We start from the raw sequence: 23264 nt of genomic DNA, 5'->3' as shown, positions 1-23264 counted from the left end.
TTCCCTCCTCTCAGGTTCCTGTCTTTTCCTCTGTCTATTCTAACAGTACACCTCAATATGTCATGTGCTACAATCAGGTGAGTGTGTGTGTGCAAGCACACGTTCAGGTGTGTGAGTGTGAAGTGTGTCCATTGCACGCCATTGCCCTCAATAGTCCTACTTAAATGTACTTGTTTGAGTGCTGTGATTTGAGTTGTGTTGATACTGCAGTGAAACATGTTGACGTAGTTCCCCTTCATATATCCTGTTTTCTCTCCCTCCTCAGACCAGCTCTTCCTATGAGGCCCAGGAGGTCTCCTCTCCTACCCAGGTCCGCTCTCAGCCCCAATGGAGACACATACACACACAAAAAAAACACACACACATACTGGTAGGTGTTACTGTATGGTATCTGATCCCGGTCTCTGCCCATGCAGCAGACTAGACCAGTAGAAGCGGAGGAGCTGCCACATGCGTCGGTGGCTGAGCGCATGAGAACCCTACAGGAGAGTGAGGAGCAGTGGAAGACCAGAGGGAGAGGAGCCGCCAACGACTCAGCCCAGTACACTGTGGCTGGACGCATGGCGAAAAGAGGTGAGGTTTCCCTCTTTCTCCTTTTCTCTGTCTCTTTCTCTCGTTCTCTCTCTCTTTCCCTCACTCAGACCTGTGTGGGATTGTCCCATTGCAGGTTTGGTGACCCCTGTATCAGACATAGACGAGACCCCTCCATCTCACACTAAGAGACCATCCACAGGAGCCACAGCAACAGCATGCCCATATGAAGGTAAACATACCCCATCCACAAAAGAGAAAAGATGTTTGTGTCTGGTTTGTGATTGTAGATCCTATCCCTGACCTCTGGTTCTCCTCTCAACAGAGATCTCCAGTCACCCTGGGATGGAGGTGGAAGAGGACACAAAGCTGGACAAACTGGATTCCATTGTGGACAGGCTGAATAGTACGTCTTATTATCTATTCTAGGATGATTTGTCCAAACCTCAGATTAAGAGAGGAAGTCTATCCACTAGTGTCTATTGTCTCACTTTCTGTGTTTTTCTCAGTGATGCTTTGAGTATCCTAATGAAGTAGAATACCTGTAACTTCTCTCATGTTGTCCCCCTCTCCTCCCCCAGCCGCTCCCCAGGACACGCCCCTGGAGGTGACCTCAGTGGGGGTGAAGGAGGTCATGACCCCTGATGACCAGGAGACGTGTGGTGGTTTCTACAGGGAGGTGTCTCCCCACTCACCCTCTGCCCTCCCTGCTGGGGCTGGAGCTGCCACTGGAACGGACCCAGAACAGGACCTAAGTGCCCTTTGTCAGACCAACACACCCATGTGAGTTTGTTTATTTGTGTGTGTGTGTGTGGGGGGGGGGTATGTGGTTGTGTGTATGTGTTTACATGTACACTTCTATCTAATTGTATGAGTGTGTTCATTGCCTGTGTTTGTGTCTTAATGCCTCTTTGTGTGTGTGTGTGTGTGTGTGTGTGTGTGTGTGTGTGTGTGTGTGTGTGTGTGTGTGTGTGTGTGTGTGTGTGTGTGTGTGTGTGTGTGTGTGTGTGTGTGTGTGTGTGTGTGTGTGTGTGTGTGTGTGTGTGTGTGTGTGTGTGTGTGTGTGCAGGCTGACATCAGAAGTAGCGCAGCACAGGCGGTCGGTGCGTCCGTCCCGTAGGACCCAGGGCTCCCGGAACCCTCTGCGTGCTCTGGCGGCCCGCGATGACATCAGACAGGACTTCATGGGAGAGAGAGTCACCATGGCTACCGTGAACACTAACAGGACACAAGTGGAGAAGAGTGAGTGATGTTAACATATACCAGAGAGATATCTCTCTCTCTTGCTCCCTCTCTCTTTCTCTATATATTTTTCTCTCTCTCTCGCTATCTCAGTATTTTTTTTCTCTCTCTCTCTCTCTCTCTCTCTCTCTCTGTCTCTCTCTCTCTCTCTCTCTGTCTCTCTCTCTTTCTCTCTCTCTCTTTTCTTTCATCAATCTTCTTAAATACTGTTTACGACTTTCTCATCTCTGATCTCTTTGTCTCATGTCTGTCCTGAACTCTAGCAGGTCTGGCCAGTACAGAGGACTTCAGTAACGTCCACCTGCGTGATGTCACTTCCACAGAATCAGTGAGGAACAGCAACAACCTGCCCATCAGCAACCTCATGCTCATTCACATCAAAGGTCAGTACAGATTGTGTGTGTGTGCGTGCATATGATTGCGTTTATGAGTGTGCATGCGTGTGTGGATACAAACTCTCTATTCAACATGTGTGTGTGTGTGTGTGTCTCCTACGGTGCCAGGTTGGCATCATGTGCAAGTGCGTCTGGTGGAGCCCACAGCCAGGTCTCTGAACAGTGGAGACTGCTTCCTGCTGGTCACACCCACTCACTGCATCCTCTGGAGCGGAGAGTTCGCCAACACCACAGAGAAAGCCAAGGTACGACTTCCACACGACACACACATTGTATCACATACTGACTGGCTACTCTCTAGCCACTAACTAGATCCCTGGGTTGTATTGTTCATGAGGGATTCCTGTTGGGCGTCTTATTCATCTGTAATTCAAACTATATATGACTTTTGAATAATACCATTGAAGTACATTTAACATTCTGCAGTTAAACACAATGTGAAACCACTGATTCATGTCAGTTGTAACTGGTGATGATGTTTGCTTGTCTTCTGCTGTCTCTGTCCAGGCGTCAGAGCTGGCATCGTTGATCCAGACACAGGGGGACCTGGGCTGCCTGGCCTGTGGGGTCATCCACCTGGAGGAGGGGGTCAATACTGACAACAGCCTGGCCTCTGACTTCTGGAACCTTCTGGGAGGAAAGACACAATACAGAGGTCAGACTAGAACTAGTCACCAACCACTCTGTCACTCACTCAGTAGACAAAACCATAAGAACTGTACAAACTATGTGAACATCCTATTAAAACAACCAGAACGCCCTTTTAAGTAAGTCAGTCAGTCAGTCAGTCAGTCAGTCAGTCAGTCAGTCAGTCAGTCAGTCAGTCAGTCAGTCAGTCAGTCAGTCAGTCAGTCAGTCAGTCAGTAAACTAAGTCAGTCAGTCAGTCAGTAAACTAAGTCAGTCAGTCAGTAAGCTAAGTTAGTCAGTCAGTCAGTAAACTAAGTCAGTCAGTCAGTAAACAAAGTTAGTCAAACAGTCAGTAAACTAAGTAATTAAGTAAGTCAGTCAGTCAGTAAACAAAGTTAGTCAAACAGTCAGTAAACGAAATAATTAAGTAAGTCAGTCAGTCAGTAAGTAAGTCAGTCAGTAAGTAAACCAAGTAAGTCAGTCAGTAAGTAAGAAACCAAGAACGTAAGTATGCAAGCAACCAGTAAGTGACCATTTGCATCTGTCTTTGTGTACTGTATGTGTGATCGTATATGTGTGTGTTCCCTGTAGGGGCGGGAGCCCCAGAAGAGGATGAGCTGTATGAGAGTGGGGTGGTGGAGTCTAACTGTTTGTACAGGCTGGTGGAGAACAGACTGGTGCCTCATGAGCAGGCCTGGGCAGCCATCCCTACTGTCTCCCTACTGGGATCCACTGAGGTCAGTCCCTCCCTGGATCCCCCTGTGTGTTTCTGTGGCTTCTCAGCCATTGCTGCCTTGGTGATACATATCAATCAATGAGTTTTAACTCAATACAAAGATTATTAACTGGAATGCCATCTGTCAACTCTTGTGTGGTTTTCAACACTACAGATAGAATCTGATCTCTGAATGGTTCTCTCTCTCTGCCTCTGTCTCTCTGTCTCTGCCTCTCTCTCTCTGTCTCTGTCTCTCTCTCTGTCTCTGTTTGTTCCCTGTCTCTCTACCAGGCCCTGGTGTTTGACTTTGGCAGCGAGGTGTACCTGTGGCATGGGAAGGATGTTGCCCCTGGCGACAGGAGTGTGGCTGTACAGCTGGCCCAGCAGGTGTGGGGTGGTCCCTACGACTATAGCAACTGTAGGGTCAACCCACTGGACCCCACACACTGCAACCCCAGCATACAGCCGTAGGTACACACCACACAGGCGCTTACATAGTAAAATACCTAATTTAAATACATACTGTTGTGTTCATTGATACACTATGTGTGTGATTTGTGTACAGGCAAGGTGAAAGACGGCCCAACTGGGCCCTGTTTGGCTGTGTCTCTGAGCACAAGGAGACAGCCCTCTTCAGGGAGAAGTTTCTGGACTGGGCTGCAGATAAGGAGGAGACCGCTGCAATGGTGGTAGAGGAGGCGCAGGTTAGTTAGAGAAAGATTAAATCAAATTGTATTTGTCACATGCGCTAAATACAACAGCTGTAGACCTTACCGTGAAATGCTTACTTACAAGGACTTAACCAACATAACGTTTGAAGAAAAATAGGAGTTAAGAAAATATTTACTAAATAAACTAAAGTAAAAAAATAAAAGCAACAATAAAATACTAATAACGAGGCTATATACAGGGGATACCGGTCCCGAGTCAATGTGCAAAACACATGACTCAAATCCAAATAGGACCCATCCTGTACAGATTCAGAGTGACTGTGAGAAAGATGCCTGGTCTTCTTTGACTGTATTTCTCCTCGCCCTTCCTCTCTCTACTGTGTCTCTCTGTGCAGACTGCCATGCCAGTGGGGCCCCAGCAGAGTCCCCTGCCCCAGCAGCAGATAGAGTGTGTGTCTCTGTGTGCGTGTGATGCCAAGGCACTGGTGGCAGGGCAGGGGGTGGCGCTGCCAGGGGACGGGGTGGTCCCCACAGTCCTGGAGGGGGTGGACGTTCAAAGGGGGCATGGGGTCGTACCCCTGGAGGACGGGCGGCAGTTGGAACTGAGCACTGTTGCCGTGGATACCTGGCACATTCAGGAGTTTGAGGACAGCGAGGCCCAGCTGGAGAGCCCAGGGCAGCTGCATGAAGGAGACACATACCTGGTCCGCTGGACCTATACTCTCAGCCCAGCGGATGAAAGCGGGCAGCCTGGGAGGGAGTGCTCTGCTGTCTTCATCTGGCAGGGCCGGCACTCCAGTATCAATGGGCGAGGCGCGTCTGCACTCAGGAGTCATGAGGGAACACAGGTGGGTGGTTCTTCCAATTAAAATCTTAAACCACCCATAGCCTCAGTTAAAACCATAGAATCACATATAGAACATGCAAATTGACGTACCTTCTCCGCTGGGCAATCTGGCTTTCGAGCTGGTCACGGGTGCACCTCAGCCACGCTCAAGGTACTAATCGATATCATAACCGCCATCGATAAAAGACAGTACTGTGTAGCCGTCTTCATCGACCTGGCCAAGGCTTTCGACTCTGCCAATCACCGTATTCTTATCGGCAGCCTCAACAGCCTTGGTTTCTCAAATGACTACCTCGCCTGGTTCACCAACTACTTCTCAGACATAGTTCAGTGTGTCTAATCGGAGGGCCTGTTGTCCGGACCTCTGGCAGTTTCTATGGGGGTGCCACAGGGTTCAATTCTCGGGCCGACTCTCTTCTCTGTATATATCAACGATGTCGCTCTTGCTGTGGGTGATTCCCTTATCCACCTCTACGCAGACAACACCGTTCTGTATACATCTGGCCCTTCTTTGGGCACTGTGTTAACAAACCTCGAAACGAGCTTCAATACCATACAACACTCCTCCCGTGGCCTCCAACTGCTCTTAAATGCTAGTAAAACCAAATGCATGTTCTTCAACTGATCGCTGCCCGCACCTGCCCGCCCATCTAGCATCACTACTCTGGGCGGTTTTGACTTAGAATATGTGGACAACTACAAATACCTAGGTATCTGGCTAGACTGTAAACTCTCCTTCCAGACTCATATTAAACATCTCCAATCCAAAATTAAATCTAGAATCGGCTTCCTATTTCGCAACAAAGCCTCCTTCACTCACGCTGCCAAACATACCCTCGTAAAACTGACTATCCTACCGATCCTCGACTTCGGCGATGTCATTTACAAAATAGCTTCCAATATTCTACTCAGCAAACTGGATGCAGTCTATCACAGTGCCATCCATTTTGTCACCAAAGCCCCATATACCACCCACCACTGCGACCTGTATGCTCTCGTTGGCTGGCCCTCGCTTCATAATCGACGCCAAACCCACTGGCTCCAGGTCATCTATAAGTTTATGCTAGGTGAAGCTCCGCCTTATCTCATCTCACTGGTCACGACAACAACACCCACCCGTAGCACGCGCTCCAGCAGGTATATCTCACTGGTCATCCCCAAAGCCAACACCTCATTTGGCTGCCTTTCCTTCCAGTTCTCTGCTGCCAATGACTGGAACGAATTGCAAAAATCGCTGAAGCTGGAGACTTATATTTCCCTCAGTAAGTTTAAACATCAGCTATCCGAGCAGCTAACCGATCGCTGCAGCTGTACATAGCCCATCTGTAAATAGCCCACCCAATCTACCTACCTCATCCCCATATTGTTTTTATATACTTTTCTGCTCTTTTGCACACCAGTATTTCTACTTGCACATCACCATCTGCTCATCTATCACTCCAGTGTTAATTTTCTAAATTCTAATTACTTCGCTACTATGGCCTATTTATTGCCTTACCTCCTCACGCCATTTGCACACACTGTATATAGACTTTCCTTTTTTTCTATTGCGTTATTGACTGTACGCTTGTTTATTCCATGTGTAACTCTGTGTTGTTGTTTGTGTCGCACTACGTTGCTTTATCTTGGCCAGGTCGCAGTTGTAAATGAGAACTTGTTCTCAACTAGCCTACCTGGTTAAATAAAGGTTAAATAAAATGTTTAAAAAAATACTAATTATAGGATGTCTATGGTTAAACCTGCCTAGCATTTCAGAGGCCTGAGTTGAACCAGTGTTATTCCTGAGAAGGATGCCTTTGGTTGTTGAGTACAGTAGGCTCTCTGACTGATGTTTCTACCTGTGTTGTTGTTGTTGTCCTGTTGAAGGTGATGGTGCCTCAGGGGCAGGAGCCTCCGTGTTTCCTTCAGCTCTTCCAGGGAGGTCTGGTCATCCACAAAGGCTGCCGAGCGGACACCACCAACAACACAGGTGGGATATTACCTTGGCTTTACCTCCTCTGATTTAGGTGGTGTGTGTGTCTGGTTGTGTGTCTATGTGTTCTGCATAGATGTGTGTTCCTAACTGCACTCTCTCTGTGTCCTGTAGGGGTCTGGCGTCTGTTCTGTGTGCGTGGGGAGCTGCCTGAGGAGGCCAGTCTGTTGGAGGTGGACTGTAGCTGTGGCGGCCTGCGCTCCCGAGGTTCTCTCATACTGCTCAACAGTCAACAGGGGGCGCTCTACCTGTGGCATGGCTGTAAGGTCCACGCCAGCTCCCGGGAGGCGGGCAAGAGGGCTGTGGAGCGACTCACTCAGATGTAAGTCTCCCTTCATGGATGTGTTATTGTGCTTCTGTATGTATTAATTCGTTGGAATGCAAACAGTATTAATACGTGGTTATGTGTGCTTTCTGCTGTCTGTGTGTTAGGTGCCCTCTTGAACTGGGCCTCAGCAGTGATAGCACTTCGAGGGTGCAGGAAGTGGAGGAAGGGGCGGAGCCTGTGGAGTTCTGGAACGCTATTGGGCAGCAGGACAGGAAGACCTATGACTGCATGCTACAAGGTACTGAACACACCTCTCAACTCCTGTTCATACCTGAACAAAACACACCTCTCAGCTCCTGTTCATACCTGAACAAAACACACCTCTCAGCTCCTGTTCATACCTGAACAAAACACACCTCTCAGCTCCTGTTCATACCTGAACAAAACACACCTCTCAGCTCCTGTTCATACCTGAACAAAACACACCTCTCAGCTCCTGTTCATACCTGAACAAAACACACCTCTCAGCTCCTGTTCATACCTGAACAAAACACACCTCTCAGCTCCTGTTCATACCTGAACAAAACACACCTCTCAGCTCCTGTTCATACCTGAACAAAACACACCTCTCAGCTCCTGTTCATACCTGAACAAAACACACCTCTCAGCTCCTGTTCATACCTGAACAAAACACACCTCTCAGCTCCTGTTCATACCTGAACAAAACACACCTCTCAGCTCCTGTTCATACCTGAACAAAACACACCTCTCAGCTCCTGTTCATACCTGAACAAAACACACCTTCACATACAGTGCCGTGAAAAAGTACTTGCCCCCTTTCTAATTTTCTCTATTTCTGATACTGAATGTTATAAGATCTTCAACCAAAATCTAGTATTAGATAAAGGGAACCTGAGTGAACAAATAACACAACAATGACATACTTATTTCATCTATTTAATAAACCAAGTTATGCAACACCCAATGCCCCTGTGTGAAAAAGGCATTGCCCTCTTACACTCAATAACTGGTTTTGCCACATTTAGCTGCAATGACTCCAAGCAAACGCTTCCTGTAGTTGTTGATCAGTCTCTCACATCGCTGTGGAGGAACTTTGGCCCATTCTTCCATGCAGAACTGCTGAAACTCAGCAATATTTGTGGGTTTTCAAGCATGAACTGCTCATTTCAAGTCCTGCCACAACATCTCAATTGGGATTCGGTCTGGACTAGGCAATTCCAAGACGTAGAAAATGTGTTGCTTTTTAGCCATTTTCATGTAGACTTGCTTATGTGTTTTGGTGCTGTGTGTTGTTATCTCTCATCTGCGCTTCAGCTTCAGCTCACAGACAGATGGCCTGAGATTCTCATGTAGAATTCTCTGATACAGAGCAGAATTCCTCCAGGACCTGAGTTAGCAAAGCATCCCCAAACCATCACACTACCACCACCATGCATGACCTTTGGTATGAGGTTCTTACTGTGGAATGCAGTGTTTGGTTTTAGCCAGACATAATGGGATCCATGTCGTCCAAAAAGTTTGACTTTTGAATCATCTGTCCATAAAACATTCTTCCAAGAGTCTTGATGATCATCCAGGTGCTTCCAGGTGCTTTTTAGCCAAATGTTGTCAACTTTTTGGATGACATTTGTATTTTGTGTTTTATTAGGGATCCCAATACTCTTCCTGGGGTCCAAAGCACCCACATGACATATAAAACCAAATATAAAACAGTGAACTATGTTTGTACTGAATGAGCTAAAGATCAAACAGGACATCATATAACATCCCTACACCACCACATATCCACAACACAAAATGTTCAATACCACCACACAACAATATCACACAACAGTCCCCGCTGTTCCAAGAGGTGTATTTTTACCTGTACCTGCTTTTTAAATCTTATTCCACTGCTTGCATCAGTTACCTGATGTGGAGTAGAGTTCCATGTAGTCATGACTCTATGTAGACATGTATCAGAGAATTCTACAGGAGGTCAGGCCATCCATCTGTGAGCTGAAGCTGAAGCACAGCTGGGTCATGCAGCAAGACAATGATCCAAAACACACAATCAAGTCTACACGAAAATGGCTAAAAAGCAACAAATTTGAAGTTTTGAAATGACCTAGTCAAAGTCCAGACCTAATCCCAATTGAGATGTTGTGGCAGGACTTGAAACGAGTAGTCCATGCTTGAAAACCCACAAACGTTGCTGAGTTAAACCAGTTCTGCATGCAAAAGTGGGCCAAAATTCCTCCACAGCGATGTGAGAGACTGATCAACAACTACAGGAAGCAGTCATTGCAGCTAAAGGTGGCACAACCAGTTATTGAGTGTAAGGGGGCAATGACTTTTTCACACAGGGGAATTGGATGTTGCATTTCTTTGTTAATTAAATAAATAAAATAAGTATACATTTTTTTTGTTATTTGTAAACTCAGGTTCCTTTTATATAATATTAGGTTTTGATTGAAGATCTGATAACATTCAATACTAAAAATATGCAAAAGTAGAGAAAATTACAAAGGGGACAAGTACTTTTTCACGGCACTGTATTTAACAGAATACCTGAAAGCTCAGAATAACCTGAACAAATATCCCAGTCTTCTTTTTAAACGAACACACAGATGACTAATGTAAGAAGGTATACACCAGCTGAACTTGACTGAGTGCTGGAAGGTTGAGAGGTTGATGTGATGAGATGCTGTGTGTTGTTATCTCTCAGATCCAGGGAAGTATAACTTCACGCCACGCCTCTTCCATCTGAGCGCCCGTTCCGGAACCTTCCAGGGGGAGGAGCTGCAGAGCCCTGCACGGTTGCCAGGGGTTGTCATGGCGATGCCCTTTGTCCAGGAGAGCCTGTACTTTGTGCCACAGCCAGGTGAGTGTCCGCTCAAAGCCCAAACACACACATGTATGCATGCACGCACTCATAAACACAACTTCCATTGTTATCACGAGGACTTGAGGTACAAAACACTCACCTAATATCCCTCGTTTTCTTTCCCTTTCTCACTGTTTCTCGCTCTCTCTTTCTCTCCCTCTCACTCACTCTCTCTCTCTCTCTTTCTCCCTCTCTCTCTCTTATCCCTCTCCAGCCCTGTTCCTGCTGGATAACTGTATGGAGCTGTATCTGTGGCAGGCAGGTGAGCCTGAGGACAGTCAGACCGCTGGCTCAGCCTGTATCCGCTGGGCTAATGAGAGGAGGTGTGCCATGCAGACAGTGCTCCAGTACTGCAAAGGTGAGAGCATGTAGACAAAGCAAGGCAGCAAATAGAAGAGTTGATTCATTTTATTTTTTATTTTACCTTTTATTTATACAGGTTTTTCTCATTGAGATAACATCTCTTTTCCAAGAGAGACCTGGTCCAATAGCAGCAAGGGGAACAACGTTTCAGATAAAACAACTTACCTAACACAACATTAAACAAAATTATAAACACACATACAGTACAACAAAAACATTTTACTTGACTAAAAACAGCTGTCCTAAAGACAATTACACTCTTCAATGACATATACCATATATCAAGTGTTTAAACTCCACCAACGAAACAAGATCATCAAATTTTAAAATGTTCAGGAGAGAATTCCAGGACCACGGAGCTAAGTAACTAAAACTATTTCTACCATGACCTGTTCTAATTTTTGGTACTGTTAGAAGCAAATGAGAATGGGACCATAATTGAAATCTATTTACTGACCTGACTAAAAAAGAACAGAGATAAAATGGCATTTTACCCAATATGGCCTTATAAATCAGTGTATACCCGTGTTTAAGCCTACGCAAGGTCAATGACGACCAGCCAACAGCGCTGTAGAGATCACAATGATGTGTTAGACGTTTTTGATTTGTAATGAACCTGAGGGCTGCATGATACACTGAATCAAGTGCTCTCAGGGTAGTGGTTGAGGCCTGCATATATATACAGTATAACATTATAAAAATCTAAAATTGCCAGTAATGTTCATCATACCAGCTCCTTCCTGGTCTCAAAAGAAAAACAAGCGTTATGCCGGTAATAAAAACCTATTCTCAGCTTGAGCTTCCTTATCAAGTTCTCTACATGCACAGTGGAGCTCAGCTTATAATCAACCCACACACCCAAATATTTGTACACTTTAACTTGCTCTATAGTATGTTCAGCCAATGTAGCAATGACATGATTAGTAACATGCCTGGCATTTGAAAATGCCATGCATTTTGTTTTACCAGAATTTAGAACCAGCTTTAAATCATACAGATTCTGATGTTAAATGCTCTTTGGGCATTTTCAAAAGCTAAAGATAAACTACTACCACTTGAATAAAGAACAGTATCATCTGCATACAAATTAACATCCGCTGTTTCAATAAGATCCCCAATGTTGTTGATATACAAAATGAACAACAGTGGGCCCAAAATAGAACCTTGCGGAACACCTGAGCACACCTCTATGGACTCAGATTTACAACCATCTGTCATTACACATTGTGTACGATTTGATAGGTAATTTATAAACCAATCTAGAGCATGACCAGTAATTCCACAACATTTTAGCCTTTGCACTAACACAGCATGGTCCACAGTGTCAAAAGCCTTCGACAAATCAATAAAGACAGACACACAATGTAACTTCTTATCAAGAGCACAGAGGATGTCATTTAAAACCTTCAATGTTGCTGAAACGGTGCTGTGGCCAGACCTAAAACCTGATTGCATTCCATTTAAGATTATGTTTTCTTGGAAGTAGGCCTTTAGCTGCCTACTAACTAAGGGCTCCAGTACCTTTGACAGTACAGACAATTTTGATATGGGTCGATAGTTGTCAAGTAGCGAAGGATCTCCACCTTTCAGGAGAGGCAGTACAAAAGCAGATTTCCATAACTTGGGGATTTCCTTATCATCAAGCGTGAGGTTAAAAATACATGTTAAGGGGGGAGCAATGATGTCTGCAGCTAGGTGCAGGAAGCGGGGGTCTAGTTCATCAGGGCCAGGGGATTTTTTCAGGGCTTTACACACTTCTGAAACAGAAGGATGAAAAGGAGAACCTGGCGAAGTAGTGCACAGGGGTGTCAGGTAAATTCATAGGGCTCAATTATACCTTTGACCTTTTCAAATAAACTGCCTGCATCTAAAAAATGCTGATTCAACGCTTTCAGAATGGAGGTTCTCTCAGTTACAATCTGTGTGTCTACCAACAATTGTTTGGGAAGCTGTGTATCTTTTTTGCACTCCAAACCTTTCACTACATTCCAGAATTTGGATGGATAATTTAAATTATGTGAAGTAGATTTCAGGTAGTGGTCCGCTTTCAATTTACGGATCATAGCCACACCCACATTTCGAAGACGTTTAAAAGCCATCCAATCATCTGCCAGACCAGTCTCTTTTGCTTTAGCCCACATAGCATTTAGTTCCCTTATGATTTTTGTAAGTTCCTTAGTAAACCAAGGGTTCTCTCTGCCCTTAATCCTGAATTTAAAAAAGGGGCCTATTGCATACATCCTGGAATGCGTTGTGGAAGTAAGAAAAGGCTAGTTCAACATCAGGGATGAATTCATTCTATTCCATTCAATGCTAGATACATCATGTAAAAAACCTTGATTGTTTAGATCAGGGGTACCCTATGAGGTCCAGAGTACTGCTGGTAATTGCACCCACCTGGTGTCCTAGGTCCAAATCAGTCCTTGATTAGAGGGGAAGAATAAGTTTAAAAAAGCAGTGGAACTGACTTCGAGGTCCAGATTTTAATCTGAGGTGTTTAGATGGTTGGAGTGTGTCGGGGATATGCTGTAGTTAGGGGTTAAGTTGTTCTGTGGTTCTCTGCCGGTTTGGGGTGTGTTGGCGGTGTTTTAGAGAGGAACCCGAGGCGCCCTCTTCAGGCCTACCTCATCCAGGACGGAGTAGAACCCCTCACCTTCACCAACGTTTTCCCTCGCTGGGAGAAGAGACCCACACCCACCACACAGGTACTATTTGTCCTCCTCCTCATAATAATTTTCATGATCAATAATAGCATCTGTACGCATCAGTAGCATCATCGATGTTAACTTCACAACAGCAGTAAACACAGTTCAGTATTATCTGGTTGGGCAAAGGCTGTCGTGTCATAGCAACACCACAGTCTTTGTCTTTAAAAGTCAGGTATGTTTTAGATTTATATATGCTGACTTGTGAACGATGTTGTCCAGGGGGAGGCCGGGAGGGTCAAGCTGACCTTGGTGCAGGACGCCCTGGCCCAGCTCAGTAAGACCCAGTACCCCCTAGAGGAGCTGCTGCAGACCCCTCTGCCCGAGGGAGTGGACCCCCAGCGCCTGGAGATATACCTCTCCGACAACGACTTCCAGGTTGACACACAAACACGCTAGTCCTGTGTGGCTCAGTTGGTAGAGCATGACCCTTGCAACATCACGATAATGGGTTTGATTCCCACTGGGCCCACTCATATGAAAGTGTATGCACAAACTATGTATGCACACTTTGGATACATTTGTCTGCTGCATGTTTTGTACAGTATTATGACGTCATATTAAACAGAGTGCAGCTACACCTGACAGCCACTAGGGCGCACCACTAACGTCTTAATGATATGGCCAATTGAAACATCTTCTTGTGGTAGTCTCAGATGATAAAAACAATGTGACATATGTAGGTTTCTATGTGAATATTTCACAAAGCGTTCATCCCTAAGACCAGTGGGTGCTTGCTTTTCTCCAGTATTCTCCAGTATCTGAAGTAATGTCTGTTTGTTTATATGTTTCAGACTATTTTGAAGATGAAGAGAGATGAGTATGACTCCCTCCCAAACTGGAAACAAATCAGCCTGAAAAAAAGCAAAGGACTCTATTGAAAACCTAAACAAACACAACAAGATCCCATTTTATTTATGTCAACATATCCTGAGGAGAAAATGTTTTTGTATTTTCTATTTTTAAGAGAATGCTATTTTCTGGTCAGGTGATGACAAATCGTGTACAGTGTTTTCTTAGTAGCTGTATTTAAGTTGTATTTGTGTGTCTTCTTTAAGTATGGTGCTTTAGGGCCTTATTCGTTCTCAGACACTCGCTCTCGCTTGCAGAGAGACAAGACTGCCTATACCTTCAAACAGAAGGACAACCATCCGTATCCCCAATCAATCAACTGGATCCATTTTCTTATTCCTAGAGTTTACATGAGTGTGCGGTTTTCTTACTGACTGTGGATTCCCTCAGAAATGTTAACTAAAAAGAAGACGAAACAGAATTACACATTTTCCTATGAAACTTTAATTTACCTGTACAAATCAATGGAGGAAAAAAAGAGAAAGGTGAAAAAGGCAGGATATAAGGTAACATCACTAACGGACGGTGGGTGGGGAGGAGAAAACACAGGAGAGCTTACATACAAAAGCAATCAATTGTAATAAACAACGGAAACCAGGAAAATAAAGAAGTGGCCACTTTCTTCATGTTTCATCTCAATCAATATCATTCCATCACAGAGCTCTGCTTATCTGATGTAGGCTGCAGTTATACTGGCAGTCTTCTCTTAGGCTGAATTTCAGAGCTTGAATTATTTCAGAGCTTGAATTACAAGAAGGACAACGGCACAAAAGGCATATCTTCTCAGAAAGACAAAAGTGAAAAAACACCTGATTTGTCTCTAAGCTTGACCGAGTGTTTAACAATATAGTTTTGCCTATAAACTCTAATGTGTGTGTTTACAGTCTCCACGCTGTCTCGTTGCGTAAGTGTGTGTATCACTGTGTACAGTTGCTCCTTAGGTTAGCAGTGTGTGAACTCTGTTACAGTTGCTCTGTAAGCTTGAGTGTGTGGTGCAGTGTTCGCAGCTCTGTGAGCTGTGTTAGGGCTGGGCAGTGTGTGTGTAAAGCTGGGTTATACTGTGATTACTGCTCTTGGGTTTCAGTTCAAGCTACGGTATTAGGCATGCATGGAGAGGCAGCTAGCAATGCTCCAATAACATCGCACCACCGGTCAGCAAAAAGCCGCCCAACACCTTCAGCTGGTAGGGAGGCTTGTCTTGACTCCGGGTTCTAAGTAGCAGTGTATTGCTCTAAGTAGCAGTGTATTGCTCTGAGTAAGAGTGTATTGCTCTAAGTAGCAGTGTATTGCTCTGAGTAAGAGTGTATTGCTCTAAGTAAGAGTGTATTGCTCTAAGTAGCAGTGTATTGCTCTGAGTAAGAGTGTATTGCTCTAAGTAAGAGTGTATTGTTCTGAGTAGCAGTGTATTGCTCTGAGTAGCAGTGTATTGCTCTGAGTAAGAGTGTATTGCTCTAAGTAAGAGCGTATTGTTCTAAGTAAGAGTGTATTGTTCTGAGTAGCAGTGTATTGCTCTGAGTAGCAGTGTATTGCTCTGAGTAAGAGTGTATTGCTCTAAGTAAGAGTGTATTGCTCTGAGTAAGAGTATTGCTCTAAGTAAGAGTGTATTGTTCTGAGTAGCAGTGTATTGCTCTGAGTAGCAGTGTATTGCTCTAAGTAAGAGTGTATTGCTCTAAGTAAGAGTGTATTGTTCTGAGTAGCTGTGTATTGCTCTGAGTAGCAGTGTATTGCTCTGAGTAAGAGTGTATTGCTCTAAGTAAGAGTGTATTGCTCTAAGTAATAGTGTATTGTTCTGAGTAGCAGTGTATTACTCTAAGTAGCAGTGTATTACTCTAAGTAGCAGTGTATTGCTCTGAGTAAGAGTGTATTGCTCTAAGTAAGAGTGTATTGCTCTAAGTAGCAGTGTATTGCTCTGAGTAGCAGTGTATTGCTCTGAGTAAGAGTGTATTGCTCTAAGTAAGAGTGTATTGCTCTGAGTAGCAGTGTATTGCTCTAAGTAAGAGTGTATTGTTCTGAGTATCAGTGTATTGCTCTGAGTAAGAGTATTGCTCTGAGTAAGAGTATTGCTCTGAGTAGCAGTGTATTGCTCTGAATAAGTGTGTATTTCTCTAAGTAAGAGTGTATTTCTCTAAGTAAGAGTGTATTTCTCTAAGTAAGAGTGTATTGCTCTAAGTAAGAGTGTATTGCTCAAAGTAAGAGTGTATTGCTCAAAGTAAGAGTGTATTGCTCAAAGTAAGAGTGTATTGCTCAAAGTAAGAGTGTATTGCTCAAAGTAAGAGTGTATTGCTCAAAGTAAGAGTGTATTGCTCTGAGTAGCAGTGCATTGCTCTGAGTAGCAGTGCATTGCTCTGAGTAGCAGTGCATTGCTCTGAGTAGCAGTGCATTGCTCTGAGTAGCAGTGCATTGCTCTGAGTAAGTGTGTATTTCTCTAAGTAAGTGTGTATTTCTCTAAGTAAGTGTGTATTTCTCTAAGTAAGTGTGTATTTCTCTAAGTAAGAGTGTATTGCTCTAAGTAAGAGTGTATTGCTCAAAGTAAGAGTGTATTGCTCAAAGTAAGAGTGTATTGCTCAAAGTAAGAGTGTATTGCTCTGAGTAGCAGTGCATTGCTCTGAGTAAGAGTGTATTGCTCTGAGTAAGAGTGTATTGCTCTAAGTAGCAGTGCATTGCTCTAAGTAGCAGTGTATTGTTCTGAGTAAGAGTGTATTGCTCTAAAATAAGAGTGTATTGCTCTAAGTAAGAGTGTATTGTTCTAAGTAAGAGTGTATTGCTCTAAGTAAGAGTGTATTGTTCTGAGTAGCAGTGTATTGCTCTGAGTAGCAGTGCATTGCTCTGAGTAGCAGTGCATTGCTCTGAGTAAGTGTGTATTTCTCTAAGTAAGTGTGTATTTCTCTAAGTAAGTGTGTATTTCTCTAAGTAAGAGTGTATTGCTCTAAGTAAGAGTGTATTGCTCAAAGTAAGAGTGTATTGCTCAAAGTAAGAGTGTATTGCTCAAAGTAAGAGTGTATTGCTCTGAGTAGCAGTGCATTGCTCTGAGTAAGAGTGTATTGCTCTGAGTAAGAGTGTATTGCTCTAAGTAGCAGTGCATTGCTCTAAGTAGCAGTGTATTGTTCTGAGTAAGAGTGTATTGCTCTAAAATAAGAGTGTATTGCTCTAAGTAAGAGTGTATTGTTCTAAGTAAGAGTGTATTGCTCTAAGTAAGAGTGTATTGTTCTGAGTAGCAGTGTATTGCTCTGAGTAGCAGTGCATTGCTCTGAGTAGCAGTGCATTGCTCTGAGTAAGTGTGTATTTCTCTAAGTAAGTGTGTATTTCTCTAAGTAAGTGTGTATTTCTCTAAGTAAGTGTGTATTTCTCTAAGTAAGAGTGTATTGCTCTAAGTAAGAGTGTATTGCTCAAAGTAAGAGTGTATTGCTCAAAGTAAGAGTGTATTGCTCAAAGTAAGAGTGTATTGCTCTGAGTAGCAGTGCATTGCTCTGAGTAAGAGTGTATTGCTCTGAGTAAGAGTGTATTGCTCTAAGTAGCAGTGCATTGCTCTAAGTAGCAGTGTATTGTTCTGAGTAAGAGTGTATTGCTCTAAAATAAGAGTGTATTGCTCTAAGTAAGAGTGTATTGTTCTAAGTAAGAGTGTATTGCTCTAAGTAAGAGTGTATTGTTCTGAGTAGCAGTGTATTGCTCTGAGTAAGAGTGTATTGCTCTAAGTAAGAGTGTATTGCTCTGAGTAGCAGTGTATTGCTCTAAGTAAGAGTGTATTGTTCTGAGTATCAGTGTATTGCTCTGAGTAGCAGTGTATTGCTCTGAGGAAGAGTATTGCTCTAAGTAAGAGTGTATTGCTCTGAGTAGCAGTGTATTGCTCTGAATAAGTGTGTATTTCTCTAAGTAAGAGTATATTGCTCTAAGTAAGAGTGTATTGCTCTAAGTAAGAGTGTATTGCTCTAAGTAAGAGTGTATTGCTCTGAGTAGCAGTGCATTGCTCTGAGTAGCAGTGCATTGCTCTGAGTAGCAGTGCATTGCTCTGAGTAGCAGTGTATTGCTCTGAGTAAGAGTGTATTGCTCCGAGTAAGAGTGTATTGCTCTAAGTAGCAGTGTATTGTTCTGAGTAAGAGTGTATTGCTCTAAATAAGAGTGTATTGCTCTAAGTAAGAGTGTATTGCTCTAAGTAAGAGTGTATTGCTCTGAGTAGCAGTGTATTGCTCTAAGTAAGAGTATTTTGCTCTGAGTATCAGTGTATTGCTCTAAGTAAGAGTGTATTGTTCTGAGTAAGAGTGTATTGCTCTAAATAAGAGTGTATTGCTCTGAGTAGGTGTGCATGTATTTCCCAGGCCTTTGGTCCTATTGGGTGTCCAGGGTTTTCCCCCACATGGATTAGTTGACTAAATTTAAGCTTCCATGTGACTGTGCACTCCTAACGGGGTGGATTATAGCTCACTGCTGGGAGATGGAAGACACCCAGGAATGAATATCAAGGGGGCAGTCGTCCATGGCAACAACTACACACAAGCCTGTCTCAATGAGCTCTCCACTTACAATACAATCTGAGTCTGAGAGTGTAACATAAAATCTATATAAATCCTAATCATAACATACAGTATGGTTATACATAACTATATACAAAACCAGAAACATGGTAAAAGTCAAAGGATCAAGAGCAAAATAGCACAAGGATCTGGCAACCCATCCTTTTCTAAAACCAGCTCTTTTCTATTATCTAGCAACCCATCTGTATGTAAATCAGCACAGAACAACAGTGGGAAAGAGCATTGGGAATGTGTCGAGTTTTTTTATTGTGTGTTTATCAAGCATTGTGTATGCGTGAGAATGTGCCCGAGATGTGCATTAATGTGTCTATTTGTATGATGTATAGAGAAGGAGTGTATGTGCCTGCTTGCCAATGTCTATGTGAATGTATGCGTGCATGTGTGTATGTACATGTCTGTGTGTTCTAGATAGCCTGCTCTCTCTGCACGTCTATTCCAGGTAGACTCCGTTCCGGTTCAGACGCTAGCGCCGCCTCCCGCAGCACCACCATGTGATCCTCAGCGGCGTGCAGTGATTGGTCGATCCAGTCCATGCTGCCAGACATGTGACAGGCGTTGCGTGTCACCAGCACCAGGTGACTGACTGACAGGAGGAGGGCGGTGGCCCTGAGGGGACAAAATAGACAAAGGACATTTAGAATTTCTCCATCAGATACCTCTTATCATATGAGTTCCATCAGCAGAACTATGGTCTATATTGTCTATTTTCCCAGCTATCCTTGTCCCCTCAAACCATTATAAATGATGTAATCTAACAAAAGCAAACTTCGTTAGGTACCTGGCATCAAGAAGTATGGGGTCCAGTGGAGGGTACATTGACCGCACAACGTCATCCACCCTACAGACACACACGGGACGATGGGAGGTCATGAAGGACGTAGCTCGGTCAGATAATTTAAGGGTTATGTGATAGCACTGTATAACCTGACAGTTACCTCGGACTGATGCGTTTAGCCACAGTGATGATGTCACTGAGGCTGGCTGGGGCTTTCACCTTAGCGCCTGAGCCCATTGTCATGGCAACCAGCTTTTCAGTCAGGGTGTGGCAGATCTGCCAGTGGAGAGAGTGTGTAAATATCATTGAGTTAGATCGTAATGAAAACGATGTATTCATGCAGGGTGTACAGCACACAGACATTACCTTTAAGATGGAGATACAATGTGAAACCAATCCACTGTTAGAGAAAGAGAGAAAAGCTGTAAATAAGGGTTAATTTTTTGTATGATTATGTCAGAGATCTATCACTTATTTGAACTTGATGATGTTATGACCATGTTAAAGTTATTACTCTGGTAACCACGGAAGGCTATATACAGTATACGAATAGCTACAACAGCTGGCCTGATCTACTCCTGGCACATGTCAGTGTCACATGGCAGACGTACGAGGCGTCCTCGATCCAGTCCTCGTTCTCCAGGATGGCCTCGATGTGAGGGTTGGTGATGACCACGTCGTCCAGCTCCAGCTCAGACGGCTCACTCTGGGTCTCCATGGCACCGATCAGGTCAACATTGGGTCTGTGGGGAAGCAGAGAAGTTCTGATGAAGGGAAGAGAGAGAGAGAGAGTGTGTGAGAGAGAAAGGGAGAGAATGTGTATTGAGTAGGTGTGTGAGAGGGAGGGAATGTATTCTGAATAGAAGCGTGTGTGTGTATGAAAGAGAGGGAACGCGAGCGAGAGAGTGAGACAGAGAAATATTACTGGCTCTAGAACTTTGTCCCTGTATGTTGACTTAGTATTAATCCCGTGTATCGTTTTGACCTTAGTGCTGTGAAGTCGCTCTGTTCAATCCATAGACTTATAGCTTCAAACCAGCAGGTCAGTCCATTGGGCCTGGGTAAGAGTGGGACACAGTTGAATCAGCTATATCCAGGACCCCTTACCACCACCTAATGCATTGTAGGGCCTAGGCCACATACCCCATCACTAGGGCCAAGAGTTTTCCTTGTCTGGACAAACTCAGGGCACTACCCATAACCACCCAAAATGCCACTATCCCCTCCCTCCCCCTCCCAGATGAAGCTAGCTAGACATACTAGGCATGGCTAGGAGTAAGGCCCTAACCCTGACGACCCAAGATGCCACTGTTCCCTCTCTCCCCTCCCAGATGTATTGTATGTAGCTAGTAGGTATACTAGGCACTGACTTGGAGTTGAAGTGGTGCAGCAGGTGGTGGGGGTGGCAGTAGCGGTGTCGACACACCACCACCAGGGCAATGAAGGAGGCTAGGAAGATGGTGGCCAGCACCCCAATGGCCACGATCACCACCGTCTCCATGGTGACGACGGGTCCCAGGGCGTCGGCAGTCGGCAACAGGGAGAGAGAAAGTGGTTCTGACCAGGGTTCTGGTTGTCTGGGCTTGGTGGTTATGGCTGGTCGCTCATCTGTGGAGGAGTTGGTCATTAGTGGTTGGTAGTTTAGTAGTTACAGACAGTTGATTCATAGACGTATGGTTACATCTTAAAGACGCTTTAGCTGAGAAGCCATCTGAAAACGAACATACTTCAACTTCCATTTCGACCATGTGCAACTACGTAGTTAGATATAGCCTACTTCACAAACCACAGAGAACATGCCCTGTGACTTGGCCACTAAATATGAAACACCTCCAAAACAAACAAAACTCTGATCTTTATCTGAACTCATAGAAAGCTATCAGTGGACAAGCCCTTTGTGTTTGCTTCGTTTACTGTAGCAGAGTACATACTGTCCATTAATATAACACAGTTAGTTGATCATAACATCTGAATCTCAACATAAAATAATATAATCATACATTATAGGAAGATATTAACATATTATTGCATGTTTTTTTCCCGGTGCAACCACATCCTACAAGAAACCCATGATAAATGATGTGAATGCTTTATAACCTATTTCAGATCCAAACCAGAGTTTCTCAAAAGCTTTTAATCAGAGTTATGTGAGCTGTTTACGGTGTACTGTGAGTGATGTATTTTTGGTATCTGACATACTTTATGACTAGCTGTTCAGGATCCAAATATGCACACAGCAAAATAAACAATATCCTTTCAAAAGAAACAATATCTGTTGTCTACCCTCTTACCCTTTTGGGGTTCTCAGGTCCTAGTTGTGCGAATCTGGAATGTACTTCTGATGGTCTTACCACAGTGAGTAGTTTTCACACAGGATGTGTCAAACAAAGAGTACACAAAATACAGTACCTGTCCTCTGCCTAGTGTAGTCACTCATTAACCTAACCTTGCCCTACCTGGGAGCCCAATGTGTGCGTGTGAGTCTCACTACTACTATAAGAGGCCATGAGCAGAAAGACAAAATTACTTCTGGTACAGCATAATAGCTTTGTAATGAGTTGGCACTCATACAGTGGAGAGGCACCATTGAAACACAGCTTTTGTGCAGTCACTATGGGCAACGGAATTACCGAATTACAACATTCCCAACCAGCATTTTAATCCAGATGATTATATGAGATTCCGCTTTGGAATGTTGTAATTCTTTAAGCAGATTAATTTGCAGCACACTGGCCGTATCATACAGTTCTTTCGCCGCTCTCTTTCAATCAATCATTTCGGACTCCTTTTCTGTTCAAAGGCCAACGGTCACTTTAAAGCCTGTTGGTTTCAGAGGCACTCACTCAGGGTGGAGTTTTGACTGGTTTCTCCACACGTTTCTATTACAAAAAGATGATTTGATAGACAGATGACTGTTTTATTCTGTAATTTTGGGCAGATCCATTGGACCAAACACTATTTATTAACCCGACCAGCCCTACCAGCCTATAGTGTGTCATGCGTAACATTGTAGTACTTCAATTTAAAACATCCTTCAACCATCTGACCAAAGAATATCCTGCGGTCACCATCTTTGATTCGTATGTAGTGAGACACAGTAGACTAGAGCCTGGAGACATTTTGTAGGCTTAATGTAAACATCTCTGTGCCCCCTCACGGGGGGCCACATTTTGTTCCAGATTGCAGTTCCCACACCCCCAAATTCACTACACCAACAATGTTGATGATGGAATAGTGAGAAAGTGTGCATCCAGTCATTTGAGGAATATCTGCAATGTGAGACCAAGCTCTTTAAAAACAAAGATTTGCCTGAATCGAGTTGAATTTCCAACTACAGATCATTCATGGAACAATGTTCTGCAAAGAAAGCAACAGCGCCTCATCTCATCATCTCCGATCTTTGAAATAATACATGTTTGAAATGAATACATAATTAATGATACATAGATATCTCTATTCACTAGTCAGAGTTACAGTTTCCCAGTTGTGTTGTGGTTAATGAACTTCCTACATATCAGAACTGCATTTGCAATATTTGCAGAGTTGTTAGGTCAGTGAACCCCAAATAACCCCCCAAATCATTATTGTTCCTCAAGGAACAGTTCAGATTTCATAGAGTAATTCAATTAATTTCCCCCAACCTAATATAATTCACACTTGCATCATCCTATTCTGAATACGGAAAGTAAACTAAACACACCTATCATAAATGTGTTAGAGAATAATAGACTTACCTATACATTTAGTCCGTTTTCTTGAATTATAGCTTTGAGAAACAAAGCACCTTTTCCTCTAGGCGAGCATGGAGATGGCACCGACCTCTCCAAACCGGGAACGCGCACAGGCCATACGTGAACGGCTCAGCACTGAGCAGGCAGCCGGTG

General features: G+C 43.9%; 2 protein-coding genes across 5 annotated transcripts in view; one reads left to right on the top strand and one right to left on the bottom strand.

Moving 5' to 3' along the window:
- Nucleotides 1–14683, top strand: part of LOC120043994 (supervillin-like) — a 19954-nt gene extending 5271 nt beyond the window's left edge. Inside the window, exons 5-25 of the mRNA XM_038988586.1 lie at nucleotides 266–310; nucleotides 417–573; nucleotides 668–763; nucleotides 857–937; nucleotides 1113–1314; nucleotides 1601–1773; nucleotides 2040–2156; nucleotides 2277–2413; nucleotides 2676–2823; nucleotides 3388–3533; nucleotides 3803–3978; nucleotides 4077–4215; nucleotides 4578–5030; nucleotides 6896–6998; nucleotides 7116–7323; nucleotides 7434–7567; nucleotides 9998–10153; nucleotides 10371–10514; nucleotides 13112–13224; nucleotides 13447–13602; nucleotides 14019–14683. Of these exons, the coding sequence (XP_038844514.1) occupies nucleotides 266–310; nucleotides 417–573; nucleotides 668–763; nucleotides 857–937; nucleotides 1113–1314; nucleotides 1601–1773; nucleotides 2040–2156; nucleotides 2277–2413; nucleotides 2676–2823; nucleotides 3388–3533; nucleotides 3803–3978; nucleotides 4077–4215; nucleotides 4578–5030; nucleotides 6896–6998; nucleotides 7116–7323; nucleotides 7434–7567; nucleotides 9998–10153; nucleotides 10371–10514; nucleotides 13112–13224; nucleotides 13447–13602; nucleotides 14019–14105 (3171 nt within the window). The 3' untranslated portion in view covers nucleotides 14106–14683. The remainder of the gene's footprint in view (nucleotides 1–265; nucleotides 311–416; nucleotides 574–667; nucleotides 764–856; nucleotides 938–1112; nucleotides 1315–1600; nucleotides 1774–2039; nucleotides 2157–2276; nucleotides 2414–2675; nucleotides 2824–3387; nucleotides 3534–3802; nucleotides 3979–4076; nucleotides 4216–4577; nucleotides 5031–6895; nucleotides 6999–7115; nucleotides 7324–7433; nucleotides 7568–9997; nucleotides 10154–10370; nucleotides 10515–13111; nucleotides 13225–13446; nucleotides 13603–14018) is intronic.
- On the bottom strand, nucleotides 14501–23264 carry LOC120035224 (transmembrane protein 98-like). Of its 4 annotated transcripts, none has more exons than XM_038982023.1 (8): nucleotides 23115–23264; nucleotides 20751–20988; nucleotides 20366–20437; nucleotides 19992–20123; nucleotides 19747–19780; nucleotides 19541–19656; nucleotides 19384–19443; nucleotides 14501–19211 (listed from the first exon to the last, which is right to left on the bottom strand). In XM_038982023.1, the coding sequence occupies exons 2-8, from the start codon at nucleotides 20879–20881 to the stop codon at nucleotides 19010–19012; spliced, it is 747 nt and encodes a 248-aa protein (XP_038837951.1). In that variant the 5' UTR covers nucleotides 20882–20988; nucleotides 23115–23264; the 3' UTR covers nucleotides 14501–19009. The 4 variants fall into 4 exon arrangements, with proteins under 4 accessions (XP_038837951.1, XP_038837955.1, XP_038837961.1 ...); XM_038982027.1 differs by lacking the exon at nucleotides 23115–23264 and adding an exon at nucleotides 21672–21748; XM_038982033.1 differs by lacking the exon at nucleotides 20366–20437 and having other exon boundaries at nucleotides 19992–20144.

The sequence above is a fragment of the Salvelinus namaycush genome, chromosome 3 (genome assembly GCF_016432855.1).
Source record: "Salvelinus namaycush isolate Seneca chromosome 3, SaNama_1.0, whole genome shotgun sequence".
Taxonomy (NCBI): domain Eukaryota; kingdom Metazoa; phylum Chordata; class Actinopteri; order Salmoniformes; family Salmonidae; genus Salvelinus; species Salvelinus namaycush.
Note: the sequence above shows the minus strand (reverse complement) of the source record. Positions and strands in the feature narration are given on the sequence as shown.

What these genes read in the sequence shown, in the direction of transcription:
- LOC120035224 (XM_038982023.1), bottom strand. Translation starts at nt 20,881, where the DNA reads ATGGAGACGGTGGTGATCGTGGCCATTGGGGTGCTGGCCACCATCTTC. An exon ending in AGCGACTTCACAGCACTAAG is followed by an intron (nt 20,124 to 20,365) that starts GTCAAAACGATA and finishes GCTTCCCCACAG; the next exon opens with ACCCAATGTTGACCTGATCG. An exon ending in GACTGGATCGAGGACGCCTC is followed by an intron (nt 19,781 to 19,991) that starts GTACGTCTGCCA and finishes TTTCTCTAACAG; the next exon opens with TGGATTGGTTTCACATTGTA.